Below are 24,193 nucleotides of genomic sequence, written 5' to 3' on the forward strand. Positions count from 1 at the left end.
TCTTGGCACAGAGCAATATGAGAGGTATATACCCTTTCCAAGTACATGTTGGCTGTTGGTCCACATATACTTTAGATATATAACTAGGCTGTGTACTTCAAACGTTAATTTCAGTTACCATTTTGCCTTCTCTTCATAAGTAAAAACAAGATGAAACACTTATCACACTACAACCTGTTTCACTATGATGGTGCTCTTTTGTCTTTAGGCACACCTCTTCCAAATACTGTCCCTCCCATTTTAGTTAGCATTTGTTTGGGTTTTTGTTTAATTAAGTTTCACTCATGAATCTAGCATTAATGAGACTAAGTAATCATATAAAAAAAAAAAGAAATTCTCATTGGGACTTTTGCCATAATTGAGCAGTAGTAACATGCACCGAGTCAGATGTGTGTTTATGCATGCCTTACAGAAGCAACGTGTTGCACTCTATGATTCCTTTTACATAGTTAAACGCTGCCACTTCCCAGAAAGAAGGTTTTAAAATGCCAAACGGTCTCATGCCGGCTCGTGGAATCCTCACAACCTCAAATCTAATGTTTTTTCCATGTTCCTTCTGTCTCAGTTCCACTTTAATAAAGGGCAAAAAAAAGTCCAGATTTGGAGGCGAGAGCTGCTTTTTAAAATATGATGTATGAATAAAATTAGCCTAACCCCACTATTAATTGAAAATACATAATCTGATTTGGACAGGTATAGGCAAAGAAAAAAAATTGGTTTAGCCATGAAAAACAACTCTGTTAATAACATAACCAATATTATATTTCAATCTGAATGCATTTTACTTATAAGATTGGTGCATAATATACCCTGATCATGACTGCAAACAAAAAAAAATTACTTTACCATCCCTTTTTAAGATTTTTCTGATACTGGGCTTGAAATGGGGGCGGGAAGGAGAATGCACACCTGTAGCTGTGTAATGCAGATCTGGGATCTGTGACCACTTCGCAGACTTCTTCTTTCCCACCTGACACTGCACGTCATGGACTGATGAATGACCCCACCAGACCCCCAGAGGAGTGAGGATGAGTGGAGTTCAGCTCAACTCACAGAACCCCCCTACTCCTGTTAATCCATCTCCGGAATAACCCCCTCCAATCACCACTATATACTCACTCTCTCGCTCAGACATACACCTCCCATTACCCCTCTGTCCCACTAGATTGAGGGGGAGGGGCAGGCAGGATGTGAGACCAGCTGGTCATCAGCTCAGACAAAAGAAACCTGCTGAATGAGCTTGTGCATCGAAAAGAAACCGACCTCTCACATTGCTCTTTCTTCATAGTCTCACCAGCTCTGGATGTGTTTTCAATTTTAAGCGGGGTGGTGATTATGATGACGATAACGGTGATTGCAAAATATTACTTCTGCTTTCTCACAACCACAGTGGGGTGGGTCAATTTCACAAAGAGGAGACATTACTGTTTGTCTTAAGATGTGGACACGTTTACACTGTGTGGACAACGGCTTTACCCTACGTTATGAACAGCAGGAAAGCAGAAAAGCCAGATTTCGTTTTACCGCAGAGAGGCCACCGGCAGGTGCAATTTATCTTTGGCCCTAGCCTACTTCAGCTAGTCGCAGGGGAGAGACAAACCAGGACTCCACTGTAAAGTTAACTGGAAACTCGGGGAGGCGAGACAGAATGCATAACTCAAGAGGACACAGGGTGAAATATACACGTCCTAGATTATGACACTAAAACTTAGTGAGCATCCCACTTCAGGCTATAAATTCCAGTCAGGGTGATGTTCTCTTACACCTTTATTAAGGATTACACAGAAGATGGGTACAATCGCTTTTCCATAAGATACACTTGCCCATTCAAACTCGTGTAAACTGATTCACATTTAGTCAAGGTTAAGTGAATAGGCCACTTTGGGTTTCATTTGACCGAAGGCCGAATAAACACAAGGGAGTCAGGAGAATGGCGCTCAAGATGTTTATCAATGCATTTTACATTCGCAAAGTGGCAAAGAAGCAGATACCACAGGAAGTGTGCGCAGAGGCGAGCCGGCTTGCATGCAGGGGTCACAACTGTTGCGCTGCGGGGCTTTTTCATGGCCGGGTGAAGCCCTAATCTGCCCTTTAGCCACAGATCTGTCAGCACATACAGAGAGGGTGACAGCTGAGGATTTAAAAGACTACAACGTCACCCATCCTATTTAACAAGCATGTTTACATCCTGTCTCCATTCAAAACTAAATATCTGCACTCATAACTTTACCAAGTTAAAATAAAACCTTACAAGTTTATTCAGTCAAGGAGATAAACAAGAAAGCAGTGCATTCACAGCTATGACAGACAACTAAATAATGCACTTATTTAATAACATATTCGTCATACAACTGGTTTTGAGCAGTGTTGAGACAGCAAATCATATAAATTATTGTAACATTTACCTTCAGTTGTACCTGGAAGGCCCTATTAGGCAACAACACCGGCAGTGACATGCATAAAACCTGTTTGGCAAAGTCTTACCGGGGCACACCCAGTTAGGATTTGTTCCCTAGTTCAACAATAGAAGAGCAAGAGCAAGAGCAAGTGCATATATTGAAAAGCTGCAAACAGCAGCAACCTGCTGTTTGATTTTGGCAGGTGTAACTGATACACACACACATACACACACACACACACACACACAATCTTAAAATTGATCATTTGAATCATGATATGCCTGCAAATTTAGTGTAAGCCTGGTGAAGGCCAACACAGAGCACACAGGAAACATGAAGAGCTATGACATTGGATATGGGAGGAAATCAGATGGGTGAATGGACTTCTTTGTAACCTGTCATGGGACTTGAGAGTGGCTAAAAAGATTATTCCCTCTTCCTCCATATGATATTCCAGTCTAGGCTAGTTTTTCAAAGCGGCTAAAAAGAAATTCAGACAGCAAACATCCTTGCTGAGAATACAGAGCTGAAAGTAGAGAGACTACTACATTTCATTTTACAATTTATGACTTTTATTAAACTTTAATTAAGATCAATGATTTCTCTAGCATTGCTTTGGATTCAGGAGAATTTGGCCTTTTATACTCGGGGTTTTCCTAGAAGTTTTCTGCAGACAAATCCAGCTTACATGTGTAGTCACCCACCAAAGGCCCGTCTTAAGTCAGGAAAACCCTGACAGTCAAACTACATGGTAATTTACACAATAAGGAACCCAGCAGCAAAACAAATGCATGATTAAGGACTCCCTGTCATGAAAAAGAGAGTGGCATTAACAACTAAGGATGTATGAACATGTGGGGAATCCCCATCCAGTGGTTGACTTAAAGGCTCTCTAAACCCAGTCCACACACATAAGTCAAACTTAATGCTATTACTGTTCTACATAAAATAATCAGTGCCCAGATAAGATGCTGTTGAATTAGGAAATGGGAGACATCATCACCAGAGATAACAGCGAGCAGTGCGGTTGGGGCCGAGTCATAGCAAACTTAAGAAACTGTCAGGATGGGCCGTGCAAATCTCCCATCTGTTCACGCCGTTAAACCCCTACCAACAGCATCCAGACCCATGCACACCCAGCGTGACACTAATTACTGCTACATCTTGACTGCTTTATTCTTCACTACCAATTTAAAAGCAGTTAACTGCATTTCAGCATCTATAGTTTGTGAAAAGGTGCTTGAATCTTTTTCAATACGTTACCTATCACATACACACACACACCTGGCCAGCGCGTCTTTGCTAATTTAAAAGAAGTGACAGTTTGCAGAGGTGTCACCCCCTGAGCCAATTATTCTCCATCTATGGCACATGTTGTACATGGTGGTGCAGGAAAAAAGCAGGCCAGGCTGTCCAGGCTGTCCAGGCTGTTTGTCATATGAAAGGTTGGCTCGTTCACAGACGCACATGATGAACTGATGAGCAACAGAAGAAAAAACAAACAAACAACTAGGATGTGAGACTGAGTCTAAAAATAGCTGAAGACTGACTAGTAGGTCCAGAGAGTCATCTCTGACTTGAATACATAGTGACAGGGCAGGAGCACAGAACTGCACAGAGGCACTCAGCTGTGAGCTCATAGTGGCAATGCCATTCATCATACAGTCAGTGTCCTTGTTTCCAACCCTGTATTGACCTGACCCCCTCGCGCCGCTTCCTCGCTGAAGCCCCGCTGATTCTGAGGACCACAGAGCACCCAGATGCTTCGTGTCTGCACGCTACGCATTTACCGTGACCACAGGAGACATTCTGTCACCACACATTTATGTCTCTCGATTAAAGCCAGCGCCACGCAGACAGGCTCAGTCGGTTAGCCGTCTGTGCCGGAGTATTTGGGTGTATCTGTCACTCTGTGTTTCAGAGGACAGGAACCAGGTACACCGTGGATGTCTGTCAGGTACGAAGTTGAGGAAAAGCACTCTGTCTGCCAGTGAACCTGATCAGGCAAACTAGGCTAAGATAGTTCAGCTGATTTTTTTCTCCATGCACAATAGAAAACCTACAAGATTTTAATTCCTAAGGCAGTAAGAGTGTAGTTTAAAAAAAACTAAGGGAAGAAAAGGAAATAAAATACAAAAATTGCCCAAATAAGTCTACACCTGTAGTTCTCAGACTGTGGGGTGGAACAGAAAAATTTTAAGGTTTTTTTTTTTTTTTACCTTATTTATGTAAAGTTTAACTTGGATCCTTGATGACTGATTACAGCGAGACAGTGATAGGCTGTCTCTCTGTTTGCAAGAGACAGCCAATCACAAAAACCTGGCTCTGACTGGATAGTAAAGGAAACTAAAGCGGCTTATTTCAAACGGTTACAATCTCAAGGGCTGCACCAATGCACAGTGTAAGATAAATGTGGATTATTTTAAACTTTCAATCATGCAAAGCTACTTTATATGAAAATATGATAATGGTTGTCCCCTTTTTCTTGTCTTGAATATCAGTTTTATTTACCAAAAGACTGTAGGATAAATGGTCAACAGTGGTTCCTGCAATGAATGTGTATCTACTGCTCTGAGAAAATAACAAAAAGCTCTATTGTGTTTTGATTCCCAGGTGGTCCGGTGCCAACACTTCAGCCTCGGCTGACCTTGAGTTGTTAACAATCTTTATCGGTGAATATGCCACTCGTCCCTTTCACCACTAAAGCTAAAGTTGTGAAATAAAGACAGACAATGTCTATTCATACATACTCCCAGCAACATGACGATCACGATAATCACTGGTCTTACCGATGAACAATGTTTTCAACTAAACACTTGAGAGGCAAGAAGCAAATGTTTTGTTCCGCAAGTCTGAAGAAATCATACCGACAGCAGTCCTGCTCCCCTTAAAATAAACTGAGCAGTGCAAAGAGAACTTTTGTCATATTTCAAACTGTGGGAGTGTGGGTGGGGATGGCTTTGCAAGTCATTCCACGCATGCCTTCAAGAGGCTGCATCCAATCCAACTGGCCAATGCTACAGGCAACACTGTGCATGCCAGCTGTTTTGATCCGAGCTAGTCCATCTACCCTCTATACTCTTCTTAACAGACAATAACACCCCAGTATTTACGCCATACTCTACTTTTTCTTCTATTGATAAACTCTGGCTTATCAGCACTCTACTGTTCTTGACAAAAAACACACAAATGATACTGGATTGGGGTTTTTTGTTTTTTTTTACTTAGGATTTAATTCACTTATATACTTAAAAAATAGAAAAGCCAAGATAAATCCATTGCAAATAAGGTAACACCAACTAATGGCTTTGACTGTAGAAGGACTGATTACTGGCCCCACTATCCACTAACATATGTGCAGCACAACTTTGTAATGAATGTGTTGTTACAACACTACAACTCATTTCCAAGCAAGGAATGAGGCAGCACTGATAAGGAGGAAGTACCTGAGCAGCTGACATTATGCAAACTGCTTTATTGGTTATGTCACCTTTTTTCTCTACAACAGGTGAGTGATTCTCAACTGTTAGCAAATGTGGATTTGGCGCAGTGACATGTACTGACTCACCCTCTGGGTATTGGTATATGGGTGTTTTAAATTCTCTGCATACCTTTGGTAGCTCTTTGAGTTGATTGGCATCAAGGAGAAGCTCCTCCAAACTGCGGCTGTATCGAAATATTTCATCAGGAACCGTCTGCAAGTTGCAATGCCGCTTGTCCACCGACTCGACGTGGCGGTTGCAGCGCCACAGGGGGATACACTTCAGCATGTCCGGCCGCCGGAGGGGAGGGGGGTCTGGTTGCCGGTGCTACTGCAATCTCCGCATCGGAGGGTGAAGCTGTGGGGGTAAAAGGTCGCTCTAGGAGAGAGGGTATTTTTGCTGGAGGGTCAAACACTTGCTGTGCTCACACGAAGATCCTTAACAAGAGGCCGAAATCCACTTAAGGGACACAAAATAATCCTTTCGATCTGTTAGCGATATTCCCCGTTTCAGTTCAGCCGTGTCCAGTGATTGTCAGGTCCGCGTCAGCGTCATCCAGCCCGGGATCACGATCAACGTAAACAACAACGAAAAAAAAAAGAAATAATGAAGGAAAAAAAGAAAACGAGAACTCCCACTCGGATCAAGTGTTTCCTCACTTCTTCGTACTGACGAGAGTATCGTTAGCTTGTTTTTCTACTGCCACCACATCCCCCGAATCAGACCCGAGCTCTGCCGCGGCTAGCTGGAAAACATGCACCACGAAACAAGCCCGCTACGCAGAAAGGCTGCTCCAAGTGTCGCACTCATGAGTGGCGACTGCAAAAAACACACACAGCCACTTGACTTGTGGTACAGATAAAACGGCTACAACGAAACAGCTAACGCAGCACAGAGAGCGAGTCAGCAGAGATTAACCCGAGTATGATAGTAGGATGTCCTCAAGCTAGTTAGTTAGCCAGCATCGGCTAGTATAGATGACTGCACGTCTTTGTGCCTAGCTGCCGTTAGCTAATACTGATATAATAAAACCTATGGAAAACGCCGGCCTTTGGGGTATATTAGCGACATCTCAAAATTATCCAAATAAACTTCCCAGTTAGTTTTCTTTTAGTCCGACGTGCGTGAAAATGCCAGTAGCAAGTGCTGGAGCTCCGTGCGCAGCCGCGCTTACCTCCCCTGTTGCACCGAGGCAGGCCGGTTTGCCGTGTGGGGGGCTGGGCTCGGTTGAGCTGGAGCATCGCCGCTTTGCGCCTCTGTAACGGAGGCCACGACTTGCTTTATTACACCACCTAGCGGTATTTCTCAGCAAGGTTAAGGAGAAAAGCTTTTCAAACACATGCTAGTAAAAGAAAATAAAATTATATTTTCATCTAATGGTCAAAATGGTCATAATGCTTATAGGCTTTTTACTATTTAACTTAGGCTTTAGTTTTATTTTAAACTGCAATAATGCATATATCTGCAAGAATCCTTGTATGGCTCAGATTTTTACACATAAAGCATAAACAGGAATATACAACGAATATACAATTTTTATACAATAAAACTGATATAGCACATTTTTACAAAGAAGTAAAATATAAGTTAAAACACACACACACAAAGAGAGTTAAATGTAGAGCTTTTAACATAAAACGTTTCTGAGTCTGTGTTTAAATGTATGCAGAGATCAGTTCAGATTGTTCCAGTAAACAGGACCACAATAACTAAAAGCATCATCAGCACACTTAGATCTAATTCTGGCAGCAGTTAAAAGATCGGACTTGGTGACCTGAAAGGTCTAGTAGGGTTATGGACACTGAGCAAGTCATCGATGTACTATTGGGCCAAATCACTGAGTGCTTAATGAACTAGTAGAAGGATTTTAAAGGTAATTTTGTGTTGAACTGGGATCAAACAGATAATACTGTCAAATATCAGTCTGTTTGGGTTCTCCGGCTTCCTCCCACACCCCAAAGACATCTGGGTAGTGGGGTTAGGTTAACTACCAACTCTAAACTAGGTGTGAATGTGTGAATATTTGCCTGTCTCTCTCTGTTAGCCCTGTGATAGACTGGTAACCTGTCCAGGGTATACCCTGCCCCGTGACAGCTGGGATAGGCTGCAGTGCTGTCTCCCTGTGACCCTGAACTGGAAAAGTGGAAGAAAATGGATGGGTGCACCTATCGTCTATGACTTGCTCAGTGTCTAAAACCCTACTAAACCTGTCAGGTCTTCAAGAGCAGATCTTTTAACTGGATGGTAACTTTTCCATGTGTGTGTAAGGACTGTGGCTGCTGCATTCCAAACGAGTTGAAGTCATCCTACTGATGATTTGGATAGTCCTCCAAATTAAACAGTTTCTCGGAAGTCAGTTAGAGATATGAATTATCTAAGTTTGGGGGTTTTTTTCTAAGTTAATGCCATTAACTTAGAAACTTCTAAGTTAATGGCCATTAACTTCTTTCTGATAGTACCATGCAAAACATGTAAAGGTTAAAGAGTACTGGACCAAGAGCTGATCCCTGAGGAACCCCTGACTGAATCTCTATTTCTCCAGATCTAACTGAAGGTACTAACTGGACCATAAACACTTCTATCTTTTAGGTGTGATGAAAACCAACCAAATCACAGAGCATTTGAATTAAAATGTCATGATCAGCATTGAAAGTAATATACAGGGTGGGCCATTTATATGGATACACCGTAATAAAATGGGAATGGTTGGTGATATTAAAGTCCTGTTTGTGGCACATTAGTATATGTGAGGGGGCAAACTCCTCAAGATGGGTGGTGACCATGGTGACCATTTAGAAGTCGCCATCTTGGACATAACTTTTGTTTTTTTCAATAGGAAGAGGGCCATGTGACACATCAGACTTATTGGTAATGTCACAAGAAAAACAATGGTGTGCTTGGTTTCAATGTAACTTTATTCTTTCGTGAGTTATATACAAGTTTCTCTTTGTTCACAGCCATTGACATGTCGAAGAGGTTAACACGTGAGGAGCGGATCGAAATTGTGTTGATATCTGGTGAACTCAGTAACCGGGTCACTGCAGCAGATTTCAATGCAAGACACCCTACGAGACCACCCATCTCCCATGCTACAAAATCAGGCAGGTGCATAAATTTAGGCACCACAAAAAAAAAAAAAAAAAAAAAGGAAATGAAATCAATATTTAGTAGGTCCGCCTTTTGCAGAAATTACAGCCTCTAAACCAGGGGTATTAAACTAAAATTTGAGGAGGTCCAGTTGGAGAAAATCTTCTCAAGCAGAGGTCCGGGACATCATAATGTCTAACTTACGTTATGATTGTGATAGAGAAGCAACCTTTTTTTATTTTATTTATTTATATCTGAACGTATGAACAATAGACTGTCAAATCAATGAAAATACAAGTTAAAACATTTCAACAAAATTTATTGTTAACACTGAAACACACAGTAGGCCTACATTAGAAATAGGGCTGCTGTTTAAAATGAATTAGAGAAAATAAATAAAATGGCTAAATTGTGCATCTTAAAACAAAGTGCTTAATTTCAGAAAAAAAAAGTTTCCCTTTTTCTTTACATTTTACATCTCGACTAAACAGTCTCAATACATTTTCAACAGATAACATCAAAACATTTTAACAATTTTACAGTTTCTCTTTCTTTCACCCTTATATTCCACGTCCCAACTTTCTGTTGTTCAGTGAGAGAACTGAGCTTTAGTTCGCTCTACTAGGATTTTAAATCTGGGCTGGAATGGTGTCAGGGCCATTCTCATACACATGTGTAGGTGCTCATTGGTGATCCTGGAACGATATTTAGTTTTTATTATGTTCATTGTGGAGAAAGCTGCCTCACAGCTGTATGTGGAGCCAAACATGGTCAAGATGTACAGGGCTACTTTCCTCAGATTTGGGAAAGCTGTCTCAGAGACCAATTGGGGCCAGAAAGTGGCAGGTTCAGTTCTTCCAAACTGCTCTTTCAGGGCCACATCTGCTTGGAGATCAATTAGTTGCATTTGAAGAGGCCCAGCATTTGCCCACTTGAAGTGCTGTGTGACTTCCTTTGAGAACCCTCTGACATCAGTGATGGCAAATGGGTTCTTTATGAACATGGTGAGCTGCTGTCCAAAGCTGAAGCTATCAAAACGTTTGCTGAAGTTTTCAATCAGCTTATCAACAAAGTCAACAAAAGAGGACACATCTCTCTGTCCCTGAACCTGTTCCTTCACTGTTGGGAAGTGTGCATAGTCTCCTTGCAGGTCTTCTTTGAACACTTCAAGTTTCCTCTGAAAGCAGCGGACAGCTGTCATCAGTTCACAAATTGAATTGTCCTTGCCCTGCAGCTTCAAATTCAGTTCATTCAGGTGTGAAGTGATATCAACCAAAAAGGCCACAATATCCATGTTTTTCCCATCATTTAAAAAGAGAGAAAAGTTTGTTGCTTTTTGACTTTCCAGCTCTTCCAAGAAAGCTGCTACTTCACTTCTGATGGACCAAAATCGCTCCAATGCCCTGCCTTTGCTAAGCCATCTCACATTGTTGTGAAGCAGAAGATCATCAGCGTGTGCATCAACTTCTCTGAGAAATTCCCTGAGCATGCGATGCTGACAAGAAGAAGATGCCCTGAGAAAATTAATCATTTTCATCATTGTTTTCATCACCTCAGCATACTCGTCTGACAGGGTGGAGCATAACACTGACTGATGAATAATGCAATGATAAGAGATTAGCTCGGGATTGTCCTCTTTCATTCTTGCTACAGCTCCTTTCTCTCTCCCCATCATAGCAGGGGCTCCATCTGTGGTTATTGAAACCACTTGGTTTGGCTCTATTCCTCGCTTTGTTAACATTTCCTTAATGGCCAGGTAAATATCCTCTCCTCTTGTAATGCTGTGAAGGGAAGTTACACCTAGCAGGTCTTCACAGAACTCTTTCTTATCATTGTTGAAGAACCTTACATAAACTAACAGCTGAGCATTGTCAGACACATCAGTGGACTCATCTACAGCCAAGCCTACACATGGTGTCTTATGAATAGCTTCTTCCAGCTGGGATAGCACATCCTGAGCTAATAATTCACTTCTCTTTGTGGCTGTTGATGCTGACATAGGTATTTGCTTTATTTTGTCATGAAGCTCTTCTTTTTGTTTACCCTCAAGTAATGTTTCTGCTACTGCACTCATGCACTCTTTGACAACACCTGCAAAGGGCTTTTTGTGTTGACCTAAAATCCAAGCAACTCTGAGGGAACATTCATGAGCACGTTGTTGGGCGGTGAAAGAACTGGTTAAGATCCTTGTGGACTGATCATACTGGGCTCTGAGACTGCTAATTTTCTGGGACCTGAGTTCAGACTTGGGTGGGTATGATTGTTCAAAAGCTTTGTGCTTTGTCTCATAGTGGCGTTTGACATTGCCACTTTTAATCAGTGCCACGGTTTCTGAACATATGAGACACACTGGTTTGCTGCTTGCGGCCGGAAGAATGAACATATATGCGTCAGTCCATTCAGTCTTGAAAGTTCTATTTTCGGTGTCTACTTTTCTCTTTTTTGAAAGCGCCATAGTTGTTTTACCTCTTGTGACTCCCGCTCACGTCTTGTCTCACTGTATCGTTAATCGTCTCGCTTGTCATTCACCTCTCACCATGTCTTTCCTCTGTCTGTCTGTGTCTGCACTCAGCGTTGCGATCGCCTTGAATGCGCAGATGTGATTGGCTAAGTAGTGTCACGTGGGTGGCGTAACTCGCACACAATTGGTTAGTATGTTCCCTGGTCTAATACAATGTAAGGTTACCGCTTAAAATTGAATCGCCCCGTCAAAATTAAATATAATTTAATATTTTGTTAACTATAGGTCCGGGTCCATATAGGATGGCGACTGGGTCCGGACTCGGACCCCGGTCCGCCTGTTAGTGACCCCTGGTTTAGAGGATAAAATCCCTGTGTTCATGAGAAGCTGAGTATCGCACTGGAGAGGAAATCGTAGGACGGAAGGCTGAAAGAAACACATGATTTTTGTAAAAAGGTGGCAAAGATTAGAAGTAAAAATGGTTAATTTGTTTTTGATTTCTTTTACTAAAATAAGTGGTTATTTTTATTTTCATATACGCATTGCAAATGTGCTCATAATGAGTTGGCACTCAGTCTTTAGAAGGTCATAAGCTTCGTTCGGCGTGATGGACCGGACTGATATATTGCAGGTATTGACTTTGAGTGCAGAGGGCTAAATGCAAACACGCTTACACACACATAGATTATGATTAGAATAAGTCCCTGGGCCAGAGAGTCCTGAACATTCTGAATATTCTAAACCAATTTTGAATCACTCGAGGAACAATGAATAACAACATTAGATTATTAAGGCTAGGCAGAGAGGTGTTTTGGTTTTCTGTCTTACAGAGAAAGGAACTGACACCAGACGAGGTCACGGAGATATGAGGATCCTTCGCAGCAGAGATAGGCGTGGAGACTGCCGAGACAGCAACTGGGGCCAAGGGTCATGCAGTTTGGGCTCTAGCTAGTCACCTCAAAAGGATGGATCCCATAAACACAGCAATAACCATGAAGGGGTTGGCAAAAAACCAGGAACACCAGACCAACGAGGTTCGAGAGGCTCTTGGTAAAAAGGGGGACACGGCTGTGACCCCAGAATACACAGATCGTTGTTTGAAAATCGGGGCAGAATAATCCCCTGATCTGTGCAACGACTGAAGGGTGGTCTAACCCCTGAGGTCGAAGAAAGACGGGCAGAGAATCACCCGACTGGAAGACACTGATAGCTGCAGCAATAAAGTAAAGGTTAAAAGCTCCTTGGACAGAGGTTCTAGTCTGAGTACGTTTGAAAGGTACAAGGTGGCACCAAAATGAGGTTGGGGAAACTGGAGCACCAAGATAAAGCTGTGGGAGAACTGGAGAGCGATGGGAGTGTCATCTGTAACTACTATTGTTGTTGTAATCATAGTTTTTCTTGCATCTGAACTGTGCAAACACAGAGGTCATCCAATATGGTCCACTCGTTAAACGGGGACACAGGGCCTCAGGACTAAGAAGAAGAAATGGACCTCGCAAACCTGGATTCTAGGGTGTAAGTGATCTCTTTTAAAAGAGATCAAAGGGGGACTGTGAGATTATTATATTATCTTATGCCACGTTATGCCCCTGATTAATGATTGTGAAATTATTATGTAGTTTTAGTTTGCATTATTCTCCTGAATTAGAAGAAGGTGATAACTATTACATTTGTTAAACTGATTTGTATTACATTAGGCTGCTGATTTATTGTGAATGAATGATATTGTTTTATGATGCACTATACTGCTGAGTTATAAGAAATACTGTTTTCAGAGAGTCAGGACCTTGCTTTTTCTGATAATAGAGGAGACAGAGAGCACATTCCACGGGAGCTTCACTCCCACCGTTGTTAAAGGTAGACGAAATAGGGACCCAAGGCCATAAGTCAGGCTCGCTTTTGATTAGAGAGTCCCAAACATGATAGCTTGAACCAAGTTTGAAGAATTAAGAGACCAATTGAGGAGATGAGTGTGGGAGGCGTAGTAGGGAAAGGTGTTTGTTTTTGTCTGATGTCTCAGAGGGTGTTGTCTCATTCCCTGGGCCAGAGGACGGCTAGAGAGGGAACGGTGACCCGGGCCCATGATGCCATTGATGGACATGGAAGCAGCTGAGTGGGCCGAGGAGTGACACAAGCAACGTATGGTGACCTCTTGTGGTCAAGAGGTCAAAAGCGGGAGTGTGGAGATCAGGGAAATATTTTACTGCTACTATTCATAACCATCATCATTACCATTACATTAATTATCATTTCATCAAAGCATTTATTCAATAGATTACACATGTTCTTAGTTAAGATTATTACACCTATCACAGAGAGCTGTCTGGTAAAAGGTTAGAAGCATCAACGGGCGGGGTGAGGCTGAGTGCGTTGGAGGTCGAGACACACACACACAAACAGTAGTTAGACTCATATTTAGGTAAGAGTTCAAATAATAGTTTGCAAAAGCTTGTGACTGCAAAATTGTGTCTGCCTAAGGGACAGTTTGTTCCAGGAGATAAGCGAGAGTTAGAAGATTAATAGGAAGCACCTGGCCTCGAGACGGAGAAGATGTCCTTTTAAATGTGTCCAAAGTCGTCAACAGAACATTTGTGGTTTTGAAACTTATGCATGTATTGTATCTGCTTGACGCATGAGGGGGCGTCATAAACGTAAACCCTGATGGTATAAAACAACTGCTTGTGTATCATTGGGCGGAGATCGATGCTGTCTGTGGGCAGTGTTCATCTCCCCACGCGCGTGTTCATTAAAATCATTGTTTGACCGAAGCTCTTCTGGACCATTATTGTTTTGTGCTCACCCTCAATATTTGAACTCGTAACAAACAGCAATAACGGCAAAACATGTAATGGACGTGCTGGTCCACTAGACAACATCATGTTAATGTAATGCTTTGGGTCTCTTATGCAAAGTAAAGAGGCTGAAATAAGGTGTCCATGAGTATCAGTTTTCAACATTCAGTATTAAGAGCCAAAGACTGTACGGGTTGGGCCAGTCGTCAAGTCCTGGAGCAAAGTGAGCCTGCAAATCAATAAGATGCAAATCAGTTTATACCTCTCATATAATGTTTGAATTTGTTTATTCTGAGTTTTATTGTTCAGTTAGTTTCCACAGTTCATATATCATGTGTAATTTTTCATTAGTTTCAGTGTTTGTTTGTATTTTATTCTATTATTGATGGTTGTGTTGACAGATTTATCCAAATTTAAAGCTATAGATGTGAACTTCTGGTTCCTTTATTATTACCTGTATAATTAGTTTCAGTGTTTGTGAAGTGGGGAAGGAGGACCCAAAAGCAGGACTCGTGCGATGGACAGTGCTCTTTATTTACTGTGGAGTAAATAAGACAACACAATAATCCCTTGAGCTCCCTCGACTCCTGTGTCATGTCTTCACCCAAAACTCTGTGCTCTCTGCTCCCATGGCTGCTGTCCACCTGTGCTCCACTCTCCTCCTCCTGGGAAAAAAAACAACAGAGGCAGCCGTCAGGACACCATGCCGCCTAATCAACAAAAAACAGTCCCAGTCTAAATAATCTAAAAGACCAACCACAGCTCCAGTGATGGCAACACACAGTTCTAGTGACCAACCCAGTGGGCGGCACTCGAGAAAAAGCAGTTCAGGTGGCCTGCATACATTTAGTATCAGGCTTTACAAAATAAAGTATCAACTATGTTAGGATCCATGTTCATCATGTGTGATGTGTGTTTACATTTGAAGGTGTTTGTGGATTTGTCACCTCTCTTCAAGGTGTGGTTTGTGTTTGATGCTGAAAGAGATAAAGACTGCTGATTGGCTGAAGTAGGGTTCAGTAAAAATTGTTTGGTTGTTGGTTTGGGCACTGCTCAGGTCCACATTAAATAAACTGCTGCTCGTGTGTTTGTAGGTTCTCAGTCATCCAGGTCATGGTTGTCTAAGGAGCCTGGAAAGAAAGCGACTTTACTTCTTTAAGGTTCTGGATGATGTTTAACTTCTGATCCAAGAAGCTTCTTCAGTTGATGTGCTTCCTTTGCTCATTTTCCACCTCTGCACACTTTCGTTTGATGACAATGTAGTGCAGTTCTCCCAAACATACAACAGAGGGCGCTATGCACATTCACTGAAGTGCAGAAAAATACAAGTGGGGGAGGAAACAAACAGCAGCATCAAGAGAGAAAACTGAAGTGTTCAAAGCGAGTTACTTTAGTCTCTTATTGTAATATTAATTGACATCTAAACATCACGTTGATGCTTCATGTTTGAGTTCCGTGTCCTTTTACTGCTCAGTTGGAAAATATTGATGCAATTTAAAAGACGAGGAGAAGAGTAATTTCTCTGTACTACTTCAAAAGTAATTTGAAAGCACTGCCTCATATGGAAAATGAATCATGATGAAATCCTGAAACAAATAGTGTTTGTGAATATGAAGAGTTTAGTTTTCATTTTGGTCTTAGAAGTATAAAAATGCAGGACTGAAGACAAGATGGAAATGATGTGTTATGAGAAATAAAACACATATGTCGCTATGTACTATAATTTTATTTTGTTTATTTTTTGTTCTTGTAGGTTTTTTGCTTTAGTGTAAATTTTGAAAGCACTGCTTTTAGTTTGAAAATTGGATTCAGTTTTTAGAGTTCGGACAAAACAATGGACGGTTTCAAGAAATGTATTTTATCAACAAAACTTATTTTGATGGTTACTGTATTTATTTTAATGCCCTCAGTGCACGGAGGCCAACAGCCTCCACGTAAACATTTCCACCCCCAACAATCAACTCAGATTTATGAAGTCTATCATGTTCAGGCCCTGCAGCTGATTGGTGGCATGTCTGATCAGAAAGCCTTTCTGCATCTTCACAGTGTGAGTCTGAGAGTTTCTGAACAACAGGATGAGCTGCTACACACCTGACACCACATTCAAACACACACAAGCTGCAAATCTGACACAATATTTTAGACCAAAGAAAAAGGTTCACAATTTGCAGTTAACATGAAGATATTCTAGAGTAGAAACAACACACAGCACACAAGTTTCATGTAGAGATGATTGTTTATTCTGGATGTTATTTTCATTCAGTTATTTTCCATTATTTTGAGCAATTTTCTGATTTATCCAGTTCATGTCAGAACAAACATTCACAGTAACAGCTGGTCCAGTACAGACACGTTCAAAACCAGAACTGATTACACCATAAATCATGTTGTTGTAAATCACTCCACCACCAGAATCACCCTGAGAGAAGAGAAATGTAGTTTGTGCTCCCCAAAATATCTAAAACATACACAGATGATATACAGTAATATTAGCAGTTAACTAACCCCACGTGCATCTACTTGATGTTCTTCCAGACACAGCCTGTTGTTATATGGCACATATGCAGTACACTGAGAGTATCTGGTAGGCTCACAGTCAGCAACACACATGTCTGCACACTGAAGATTAGGTGGTTCATCAGGGACTAGAGAAAAAGGAAAAGAACAAAAGTTATTCATAATCTTTCAAAAGCTAAAATTGTGAGTAGAATGATGTTTCATCTTTTGTTATGTTTCCAAATGATTTTTAAACAAGGAACTTGGCGCACAGTATATCTACTCCAAAATTTACAAAAAGAAAAAAACTTGTTCTTCATTCAGTATTAAACAAAAAACATAAATGTAAGTATAAAACAGTCACAGAAACCGAAATCAGATTCTAGCATTAACTGTGAAATAATCAAACAAAATATGGTCTTACGTGTGTGGCCGGTGGCATTTACTCTATAACCACCAAGTCCTGCAACCTGAACGACGTCTCCTCTAGAAACAGACAAAAAACAAAACAATCATAAATTAATTTCACATCCATCCATGTGACATGAACACAAAATAAATCAATAAATCATATGATGTACTCTGCAGGCTGGGTATTTCCAGGTGGCTGAAGTGTTTCCAGGCTCCTTAGACAACCATGAGCTGGATGACTGAGAACCTACAAACACACACGAGCAGCAGTTTATTTAATGTAGCGGTGAGCACTGCCCAAACCAAAAACCAAAAAAATATATTGTACCCTACTTCAGCCAATCAGCAGTCTTCATCTGTTTCAGCATCAAACACACAACCACAATTTGGAGAGAGGTGAGAGATCCACACACCTTCATGAGAGGAGCCACTAATGTAAACTAACACCACACATGATAATCATGGATCCTAACATAGTTGATACTTTTTATGTGAAGTCTGGCACTAAACCTCTGTGTTCCTGTCATACTGCATGTACTATATATACATGTAGCATATACAAAGCACAATAATTAAGCTGTTAATAATTAACAATGTCTTCTGTAAGTATTTCATTTTAAAATACACATCCATTCATGCATTAATGTTTAATGTGTGAAACATTTAAAAAGTTAGTTAAATAATAAATAATAATAATAATAATGATAAAAACCCTCTGTAAAGGACTTTTGGATTTGATGCTTTATGTCTGGATCTTGCGCTTTTGCACCATCTGGTGATGAACAGTGGAATGTAGAGTTGGTTGCATTTTTGGGTCTCCACCCAACCCCTTTTTTGCTAGCACACATGGTTAGCTCCACACATGGAAAAAGTAATGTTCAAAATTAAATAAGTGCAAGAAATAAGTTAGAAAAAGATAGTAAGGCCACAAAGGACTATTTAGCCCCTCCTGGAGGTCAGCTTACTTTGCTTGTGTTCTTTAAATGTTTTATTTTCTGTGATTAATTACGTTGTGATTGATTTACACAAAGTAGAAGAATGCATTTTGATGTGATGTTTTTAAAAAAAATCGTTTTCTTCTTTGAGCAGTTCTCCCGAGACCAGAATAAACCCCGTTTTATAACTCTACATGGTGCCTACGTCAACCTTTGAAGGCGCTACACCCTCAAAAGAATCAGCTGTACAGCACATTTGCTGCTGTTGTTACCAGACACAAATATAAATGTGCCAAATTTTAGATCACAGGAAATATTTCTTAGAGCAGATTTTAAATCAGTAACTTTGCAAATTTAGAGGAAATGTTTTTGGACAACAAACGTGTCACATTTTAAACAGGGTTTAATCAGCGCTGACATACAGACATTTATGCGCTGGGTATAACAGACATGCTTACCGTGTGAAAGGACCGCGGATGTCTTGGAGCAGAGAAACATGCTGTATTGTTGTTTTTCTTTATTGCATAAGCAGTGCCCGACTGTCCGAAACGCTCTGTGCGGGTAGCAAAGTCGGCTCCAACGCACCTGCAGGCTATGCCCCATAGCAGGCATCCATTTGAAAGAAAGGTGTCGCTGCGGCTAGGCTCACTCGATAGTCAGGCTTTTATTTGTATTTGCGGCATTCTGGTGCGTTAAAACTAGCAGCCTCTGTGTCCCGCTTGGATCACCATTCTGAAAATTCTGATATTTAAATAAAATGATGAATCGGCGAGTGATGAGGAGCCACGTAGATCCTAAAATGAGGTTTGATTAAATTAAACTCGTATGAACAGTGATGACGCGTTCCAAACAAACGATGCTTTCTACATGGCCAAATTGTGTGCTAACTACCTCACAGCGCTGTGTCTGGGGTCCGAAAAAAAAAGTTAAAACGATATACCTTGCGAAAGTTGTGAAGTGCTGAGGAAAATACTGTGTGTCTGATGGGGTGTTTTTATATAGGTGGACTTGGTTTCAGTTGACCTCTGACATGGAGAGATGAAAAGAGCAGTTTGTAAAGAAAAAAGGTGAAAAACTATGGAACTACAGTTGGGATGTGTGTGCTGGGATGCTCTTGATAAGTATGCAGCTTTTATTGTTTTATGACTTGTTTTGCTGACTGTTGGGGCCCTACCTGTAACCCCCTCTGTCTCATCAAGTCTTACTGTTGCAGTGCGTTTGTGTGGCTACTAGACAATTATAGGTTGCATTAAAGGAACATTGGGGGGTCGATACAGTGCTATTGTGGCTAGTTAAGAATATGTGGTTTTTAGAAGTATCACAAGAAAAGTTTATTTCTAAAAGGATACATGTTGTTTGTGGTACTCTGTTTTAAAAACTACTAGCCTCTGTGTCTTTCAGAGCACAAAAGAAAAGTGCTCCTAAACTAGTTAAAAAAGTGCCTTTATATTACTACTGAGGTTGAGGCAGTAACAAAGTTCTTTAAATCATAAGGCAAGAAAATCCAGAAACCTTGGGTTAGCCGTGGCTATCCGGGTCATCTGAGCCCGAATAGTAGTGATGTGACGTTCTCTATCGAGGCTTCAAAGCTTGTGTCGAGTAATTGAGGGAGCGTTTCTGCGATGCGCGTATCGAGGCTTGCTTCATTTATGGGAGGAGCTGAAAATGATGACGTCTGAAGCCTCGCTGCCCGGCTGTACCACGTGACTGGTTCAGGAAGTGGTTCGAACTTTGCCGCGAGCTACGACAGCGATATAAACCCCTCAGACTTCATTCAAAAATGTGGGTGTTTGATGGAGAGTTGCGGTTAGTGAGAATTTGGAGACAGTTTGGAGGTTTATGAGAGAAAGTCAGGAGAGAATGGAGCCAGCTAAGAAGAGGAGGATATCCTCACCTGTGTGGGAACATTTTGATCTTATTCCTCCCAACAAGGTATGTAAATTTCTACAGAAGATGTATTTCCATAATATTGATGGTGCAATACAATTTATGTTAAATGGAAAACTTCCACAACAGGCAAAAAAAAAAGCTTTTTGCTAAAAAAAAAAAAAGATTTAAAGCAGAAGTTTTTTGCACTGCATTTTAAAATGAAAACATATTGCATTTATTTGCAATTAAAAACACACAGAGCAGAAAGTGTGTTACTGTTTTACATCCACAGACACACAAGAAAAGAAGCAGGCAACATGAGGTCAAGTTATGGCAATTTTATTTTTGTATGTCAGTACATGCATTCAGAATAGAGTTTTTGAAAAACAAACAAACGTCCCAAGTAAAGTTTGGGGGATTTTTGTGAAAGAAAGGTTGAGAGAGGGGGAAGGAGGAAGATGCTGCTGGGTCAGTTCTTTCTCAGCAGTCTGCTCCAGAATCCCCTCCTGTCCTCGGCTTGCTTTTCTTTTGCCTTCAGCTCTTTTAAGGTTTTGTTGAGCTGCTCCTCGGCATCTTTAAATGTTTCTTTCAGCTGCTGTTTGGCCAGTTTCCCTTTGTGTTTGAGGAGCTCTTTAGCTTCCTTTTTGTGCTTTTGTATTTCTTTAAGTTCATCTTTGCAGCCTTTCTTGGTCACCGTCGTTTCTTTCTTGAATACCTTCAACTCAATTTTCCCTTCTGCAAGTTCCTCTTGCACTTTCATCAGTTCCTCCTTCATGTTTTGAGTGTAACTCTTTGTATCTTCCATTTCTTTCTTTGCTTCCTGTATTTTAATTTTCTCTTCCTCCAACACTTTTTGAGCTTCCAACAATTCTTTCTTCATATTTTCAATCTCATTTTCTGTCTCGTGTTTACATTTTTTCTCCTCTTCAAGTTGTTGCTTCACATGCAGTAATTCCTTCCTTAGTGTTTCAGCTTCAGCCATTACATTTGCAGCGTCTTGTGTTGCCAACTGCATTTTGCTTTTTTCCTCTTCGAAAGCTTCCTGCACCTCCTGTAATTCCTGCATCACATTTCCTGCCTCCTTCTTTGCAGTTTGATATTTATTTTTGGCTTCTTGTGCTGTGCTTTTCTCTTCCTCCAATGCTTTTTGAGCTTGCAACAGTTCTTTCTTCATGTTTTCATTCTCGTTTTCTGCCTGTTGTTTTCTTATCTTCTCTCCTTTAAGTTTGAGACCCACATCCTGTAATTCCTGCAATACTACTTCAGTTTCAAACTTTGAATTTTTAGCTTCTCCTCTTGATTTTTCTGCCTCTTCTTTTAATTTGACATTTTCAGCCTGTATCATTTGAAATTTAAAATGAATCAGCTGTACTGTATTGTGAGGTGAAGCACTCGCCGATCCTCTTCTCGATCTCCCTTGATTCATTTTGGCCTTTTAAACAAAGGAACCAACGTTTTGTAGAGGAGTGAAGTGAAGTTTTCGATGTTTCTTCGTCAACTGTCGTTTGTCCTGCACAGAGATGCTGCTGTAGATGTGTCTCTAGCTGTGTCTGGATACAATGAAACATGCTGGAACTAAGTGCTTGTGTTGCACAGTTCTACTAAACATTCCATTTCATGCATGCTCCGCCCACATGGTCAGGAATGTCAGGTGCTGCATCTCCAAATGCTGCTCCCGTTGCCTAGCAATAACAGCTGTTTACTTTTTGGGGTCTGGTTCATTGTTTAATAAAGAAAACATGTCCAAGTATTGGGTGCTGAGGCTCAGCGCATATTCTAGCCTGCTGTGTGGGTGGGCAGCTAGAAATCACTGGTGGGCAACATGAGTGAGGAGAAAACTGGAGCAGCCAAGCAGGGAGCTGCAGGTTGCTGGTTTGAGTCTCTGTTCAGATGCTGGTGTCTCCTCTCTCTGAGATGTCTGCAAACAGTCCCAGATAAAACAATAAGGATAATAAACAAACACGTGACTAAAATAACAATTATGACTCTGATGTGTTTCATGTGTAGCAGGATGGCCTCTATACAGCAGTCGCTGCAAGCATCCACATCGCCACACTTACTTTTCTTTAAGCAGGCGTGCTGGGCTCCTCCTAAGGAAAGTTTGAAACTTCATTTCCTTCATGCTGGTGAACTTTTTACCAAATATTTTCATCAAAGCTTCTCCATCACTGACAGGGATTGTTTGGATCTTCACACTCATCTCCACCAACCCTAAAAAATGAGTCTCACTTTGCTCATATAATGCCAGGAGTGTCTCCATATTCCACAAAAGTCTATGCAAACATGTAACAGTATCCCATATTCATAGAAATATTATTGATATTATAACAAAAGCTGTCACCAACACAATTGTCCCAAGTGCTTTTTTTTATTAGTTATTGCAAATGCTTGACTGCAGTTCTTGCTAGATGACAAAACCACTTATTAGGTTTAGAAGGAAATGACTTTTTCTACATGAGGTAAAGTTGGAGAGCTGTTTCCCCAAACTAAATGAAATCATCATTTGAAAAACTACAATCTGTATTTACTCTGAACATCTGTGTTAACATTTGAAATTGGAAACATGTAAGTGTAACAAACATGTTAAAACATAAGAAATCAGGAAGGGGCATGTATAGGAATTTCTTTTACTTATGCATTAATCACATTATTTTATTGTATGATACCTTGGTGCCACTGGATTTTAACATGTCTCACACTCATACAGTAAGACAAATGCTGGGGGTCTAGTAAGGAAGTTGGGGGAAGCAGACAACTCCACAGGAAGAGTCTTTTGTGTCTTTGAGGACTCTGGTAGGAAGCAAGGGAGTGTGAACCTTAAGGTGTGAAACAGCTGTGTACTGCCTTTTGTTCCTGGAGAAGGTATTTAACTGAGAGCCATGCTAGGCTCAGGGAGACTCTGCTGACCGTCTGTCCCGCGGTCATGCAGGGACTTCATCAAGCTTGCTTGTCTGTTCTTTGTGTGTTTTGATTAAAGAATGTTAGCTACCGCTCACCGCTCGTCTGCAGGCTTTATTTAAGCTGTCTTTACTTTTGTACAAGGTGAAGTGTTTGCTATGTGCCAGGGAGCTGGGATATAACAACAACACCTCATCCATGCTTAGGCACTACAGAGCTTTGCATGAGAATAAGGGGAACGCCGATTGAGGAGCAAGACCAGGTGAGCCATCAAATGCAATGATAATATAGGATGCAGTAATGTTGCTAAATGATATAACAATATTATACAACTGTTATAAGTTACGTGTGTGATATTTATATTTGTGCTTTGTCTTTATTGTCTTTCCTCAGGAGAACAATCTCAAATAGATGAAGACCTGGTTAGCATGGTGATCGAGGACTCCCAGCCATTTAGCAATGTGGAGGACAAAGGATTCAAAAGATTTGTTAAATCATTAAATCCTAGCTATGTTCTCCCCACTAAAAAGGTCATAAAAGCAGTGAACATTTAGTTTTTACAGAATGTGAACAGGCAGAAGTGTGTAGCTGTCCATACCTCAACGTTACAAAAGCACAACTACTGTCCACACCCCAACCACACCTCACCTCACAGTAAATGATCATTTTCCATACTGCCAGTATAAATATACAAAGTATGCTGCCATCACTACAATATACATGTTTTACACACTCCTTTTGTTGTTGACATTTACAGGCTGTGTGCAAAAGGCCACACTCTTCAAATTCATGCCAACTAATATTTTTACGTCCAGTAGGTGTCCTACTAGAGCAAATGAAGCTTCAAGAAGCTTTGCGCTGGGATGAACCAATTGGATGAAAAGCTTCAGTGCTTCATGAAGCTTCATCTGCCCATCACTACCGAATAGCCTCCTTCTCCTCCTCCTGCACAGGAAATAATCCAAAGTCCGTTAAATTCAAAAGAGTCACTGAAATAAATGTCTGTTGGGTAAAACATGGTCAGGTTAAAAGCGAGCCGTTTAATGTGGCTGATAAAAGAGTACAAAAACAAAAGGCAGATGCACACAAGAAAGAACCTAACTAGAACTAAACTGGGAAAACTGAATGCTAAACACAAAAGGCAAAGAACAAAACCTTGAACGTTGCAAAAAAACATAAACATGGAAACTCCTGGAGACATGGAACAACAGACAACTTGACAAAGAATGAACAGAAACACACAGAATAAATACACACAAGGGTGATTAGGGGGAAGTGGAAACACATGGGGAAACAGCTGACACTACTCTGACATAACGAGACAAAGGAAGCAAAGCTGACTACACTGACATAGGACACAGAC

At 40.9% G+C, this 24,193-nt stretch overlaps 2 protein-coding genes and 1 long non-coding RNA gene across 6 annotated transcripts in view; all 3 read right to left on the reverse strand.

The window, feature by feature from the left end:
• The window catches only part of scrib (scribble planar cell polarity protein), an 80,085-nt gene extending 72,980 nt beyond the window's left edge, over positions 1-7,105 (reverse strand). For 2 of the 4 annotated variants that reach the window (XM_085286872.1, XM_085286873.1), the window contains exon 1: positions 6,011-7,105. In XM_085286872.1, the coding sequence (XP_085142998.1) occupies positions 6,011-6,169 (159 nt within the window). In that variant the 5' untranslated portion in view covers positions 6,170-7,105. The remainder of the gene's footprint in view (positions 1-6,010) is intronic. The other 2 variants (XM_085286874.1, XM_085286876.1) reach the window with 2 other exon arrangements.
• A 2,452-nt stretch (positions 7,106-9,557) lies between these two features.
• On the reverse strand, positions 9,558-10,262 carry LOC146567196 (general transcription factor II-I repeat domain-containing protein 2A-like). Its single transcript, XM_085285850.1, has one exon. It carries the CDS (start codon positions 10,260-10,262, stop codon positions 9,558-9,560), a length of 705 nt encoding a protein of 234 aa, XP_085141976.1.
• A 6,176-nt stretch (positions 10,263-16,438) lies between these two features.
• On the reverse strand, positions 16,439-17,450 carry LOC146567197 (uncharacterized). Its single transcript, XR_014893763.1, has 2 exons — positions 17,142-17,450; positions 16,439-16,866 (listed from the first exon to the last, which is right to left on the reverse strand). It is a non-coding gene; the product is annotated as an uncharacterized LOC146567197 (long non-coding RNA).
• Between the last annotated feature and the right edge of the window lie 6,743 nt (positions 17,451-24,193).

This window comes from Mchenga conophoros, linkage group LG9, assembly GCF_057382185.1.
Source record: "Mchenga conophoros isolate Kocher_MC1m ecotype Shallow Benthic linkage group LG9, M_conophoros_male_GT1.1, whole genome shotgun sequence".
NCBI lineage: Eukaryota > Metazoa > Chordata > Actinopteri > Cichliformes > Cichlidae > Mchenga > Mchenga conophoros.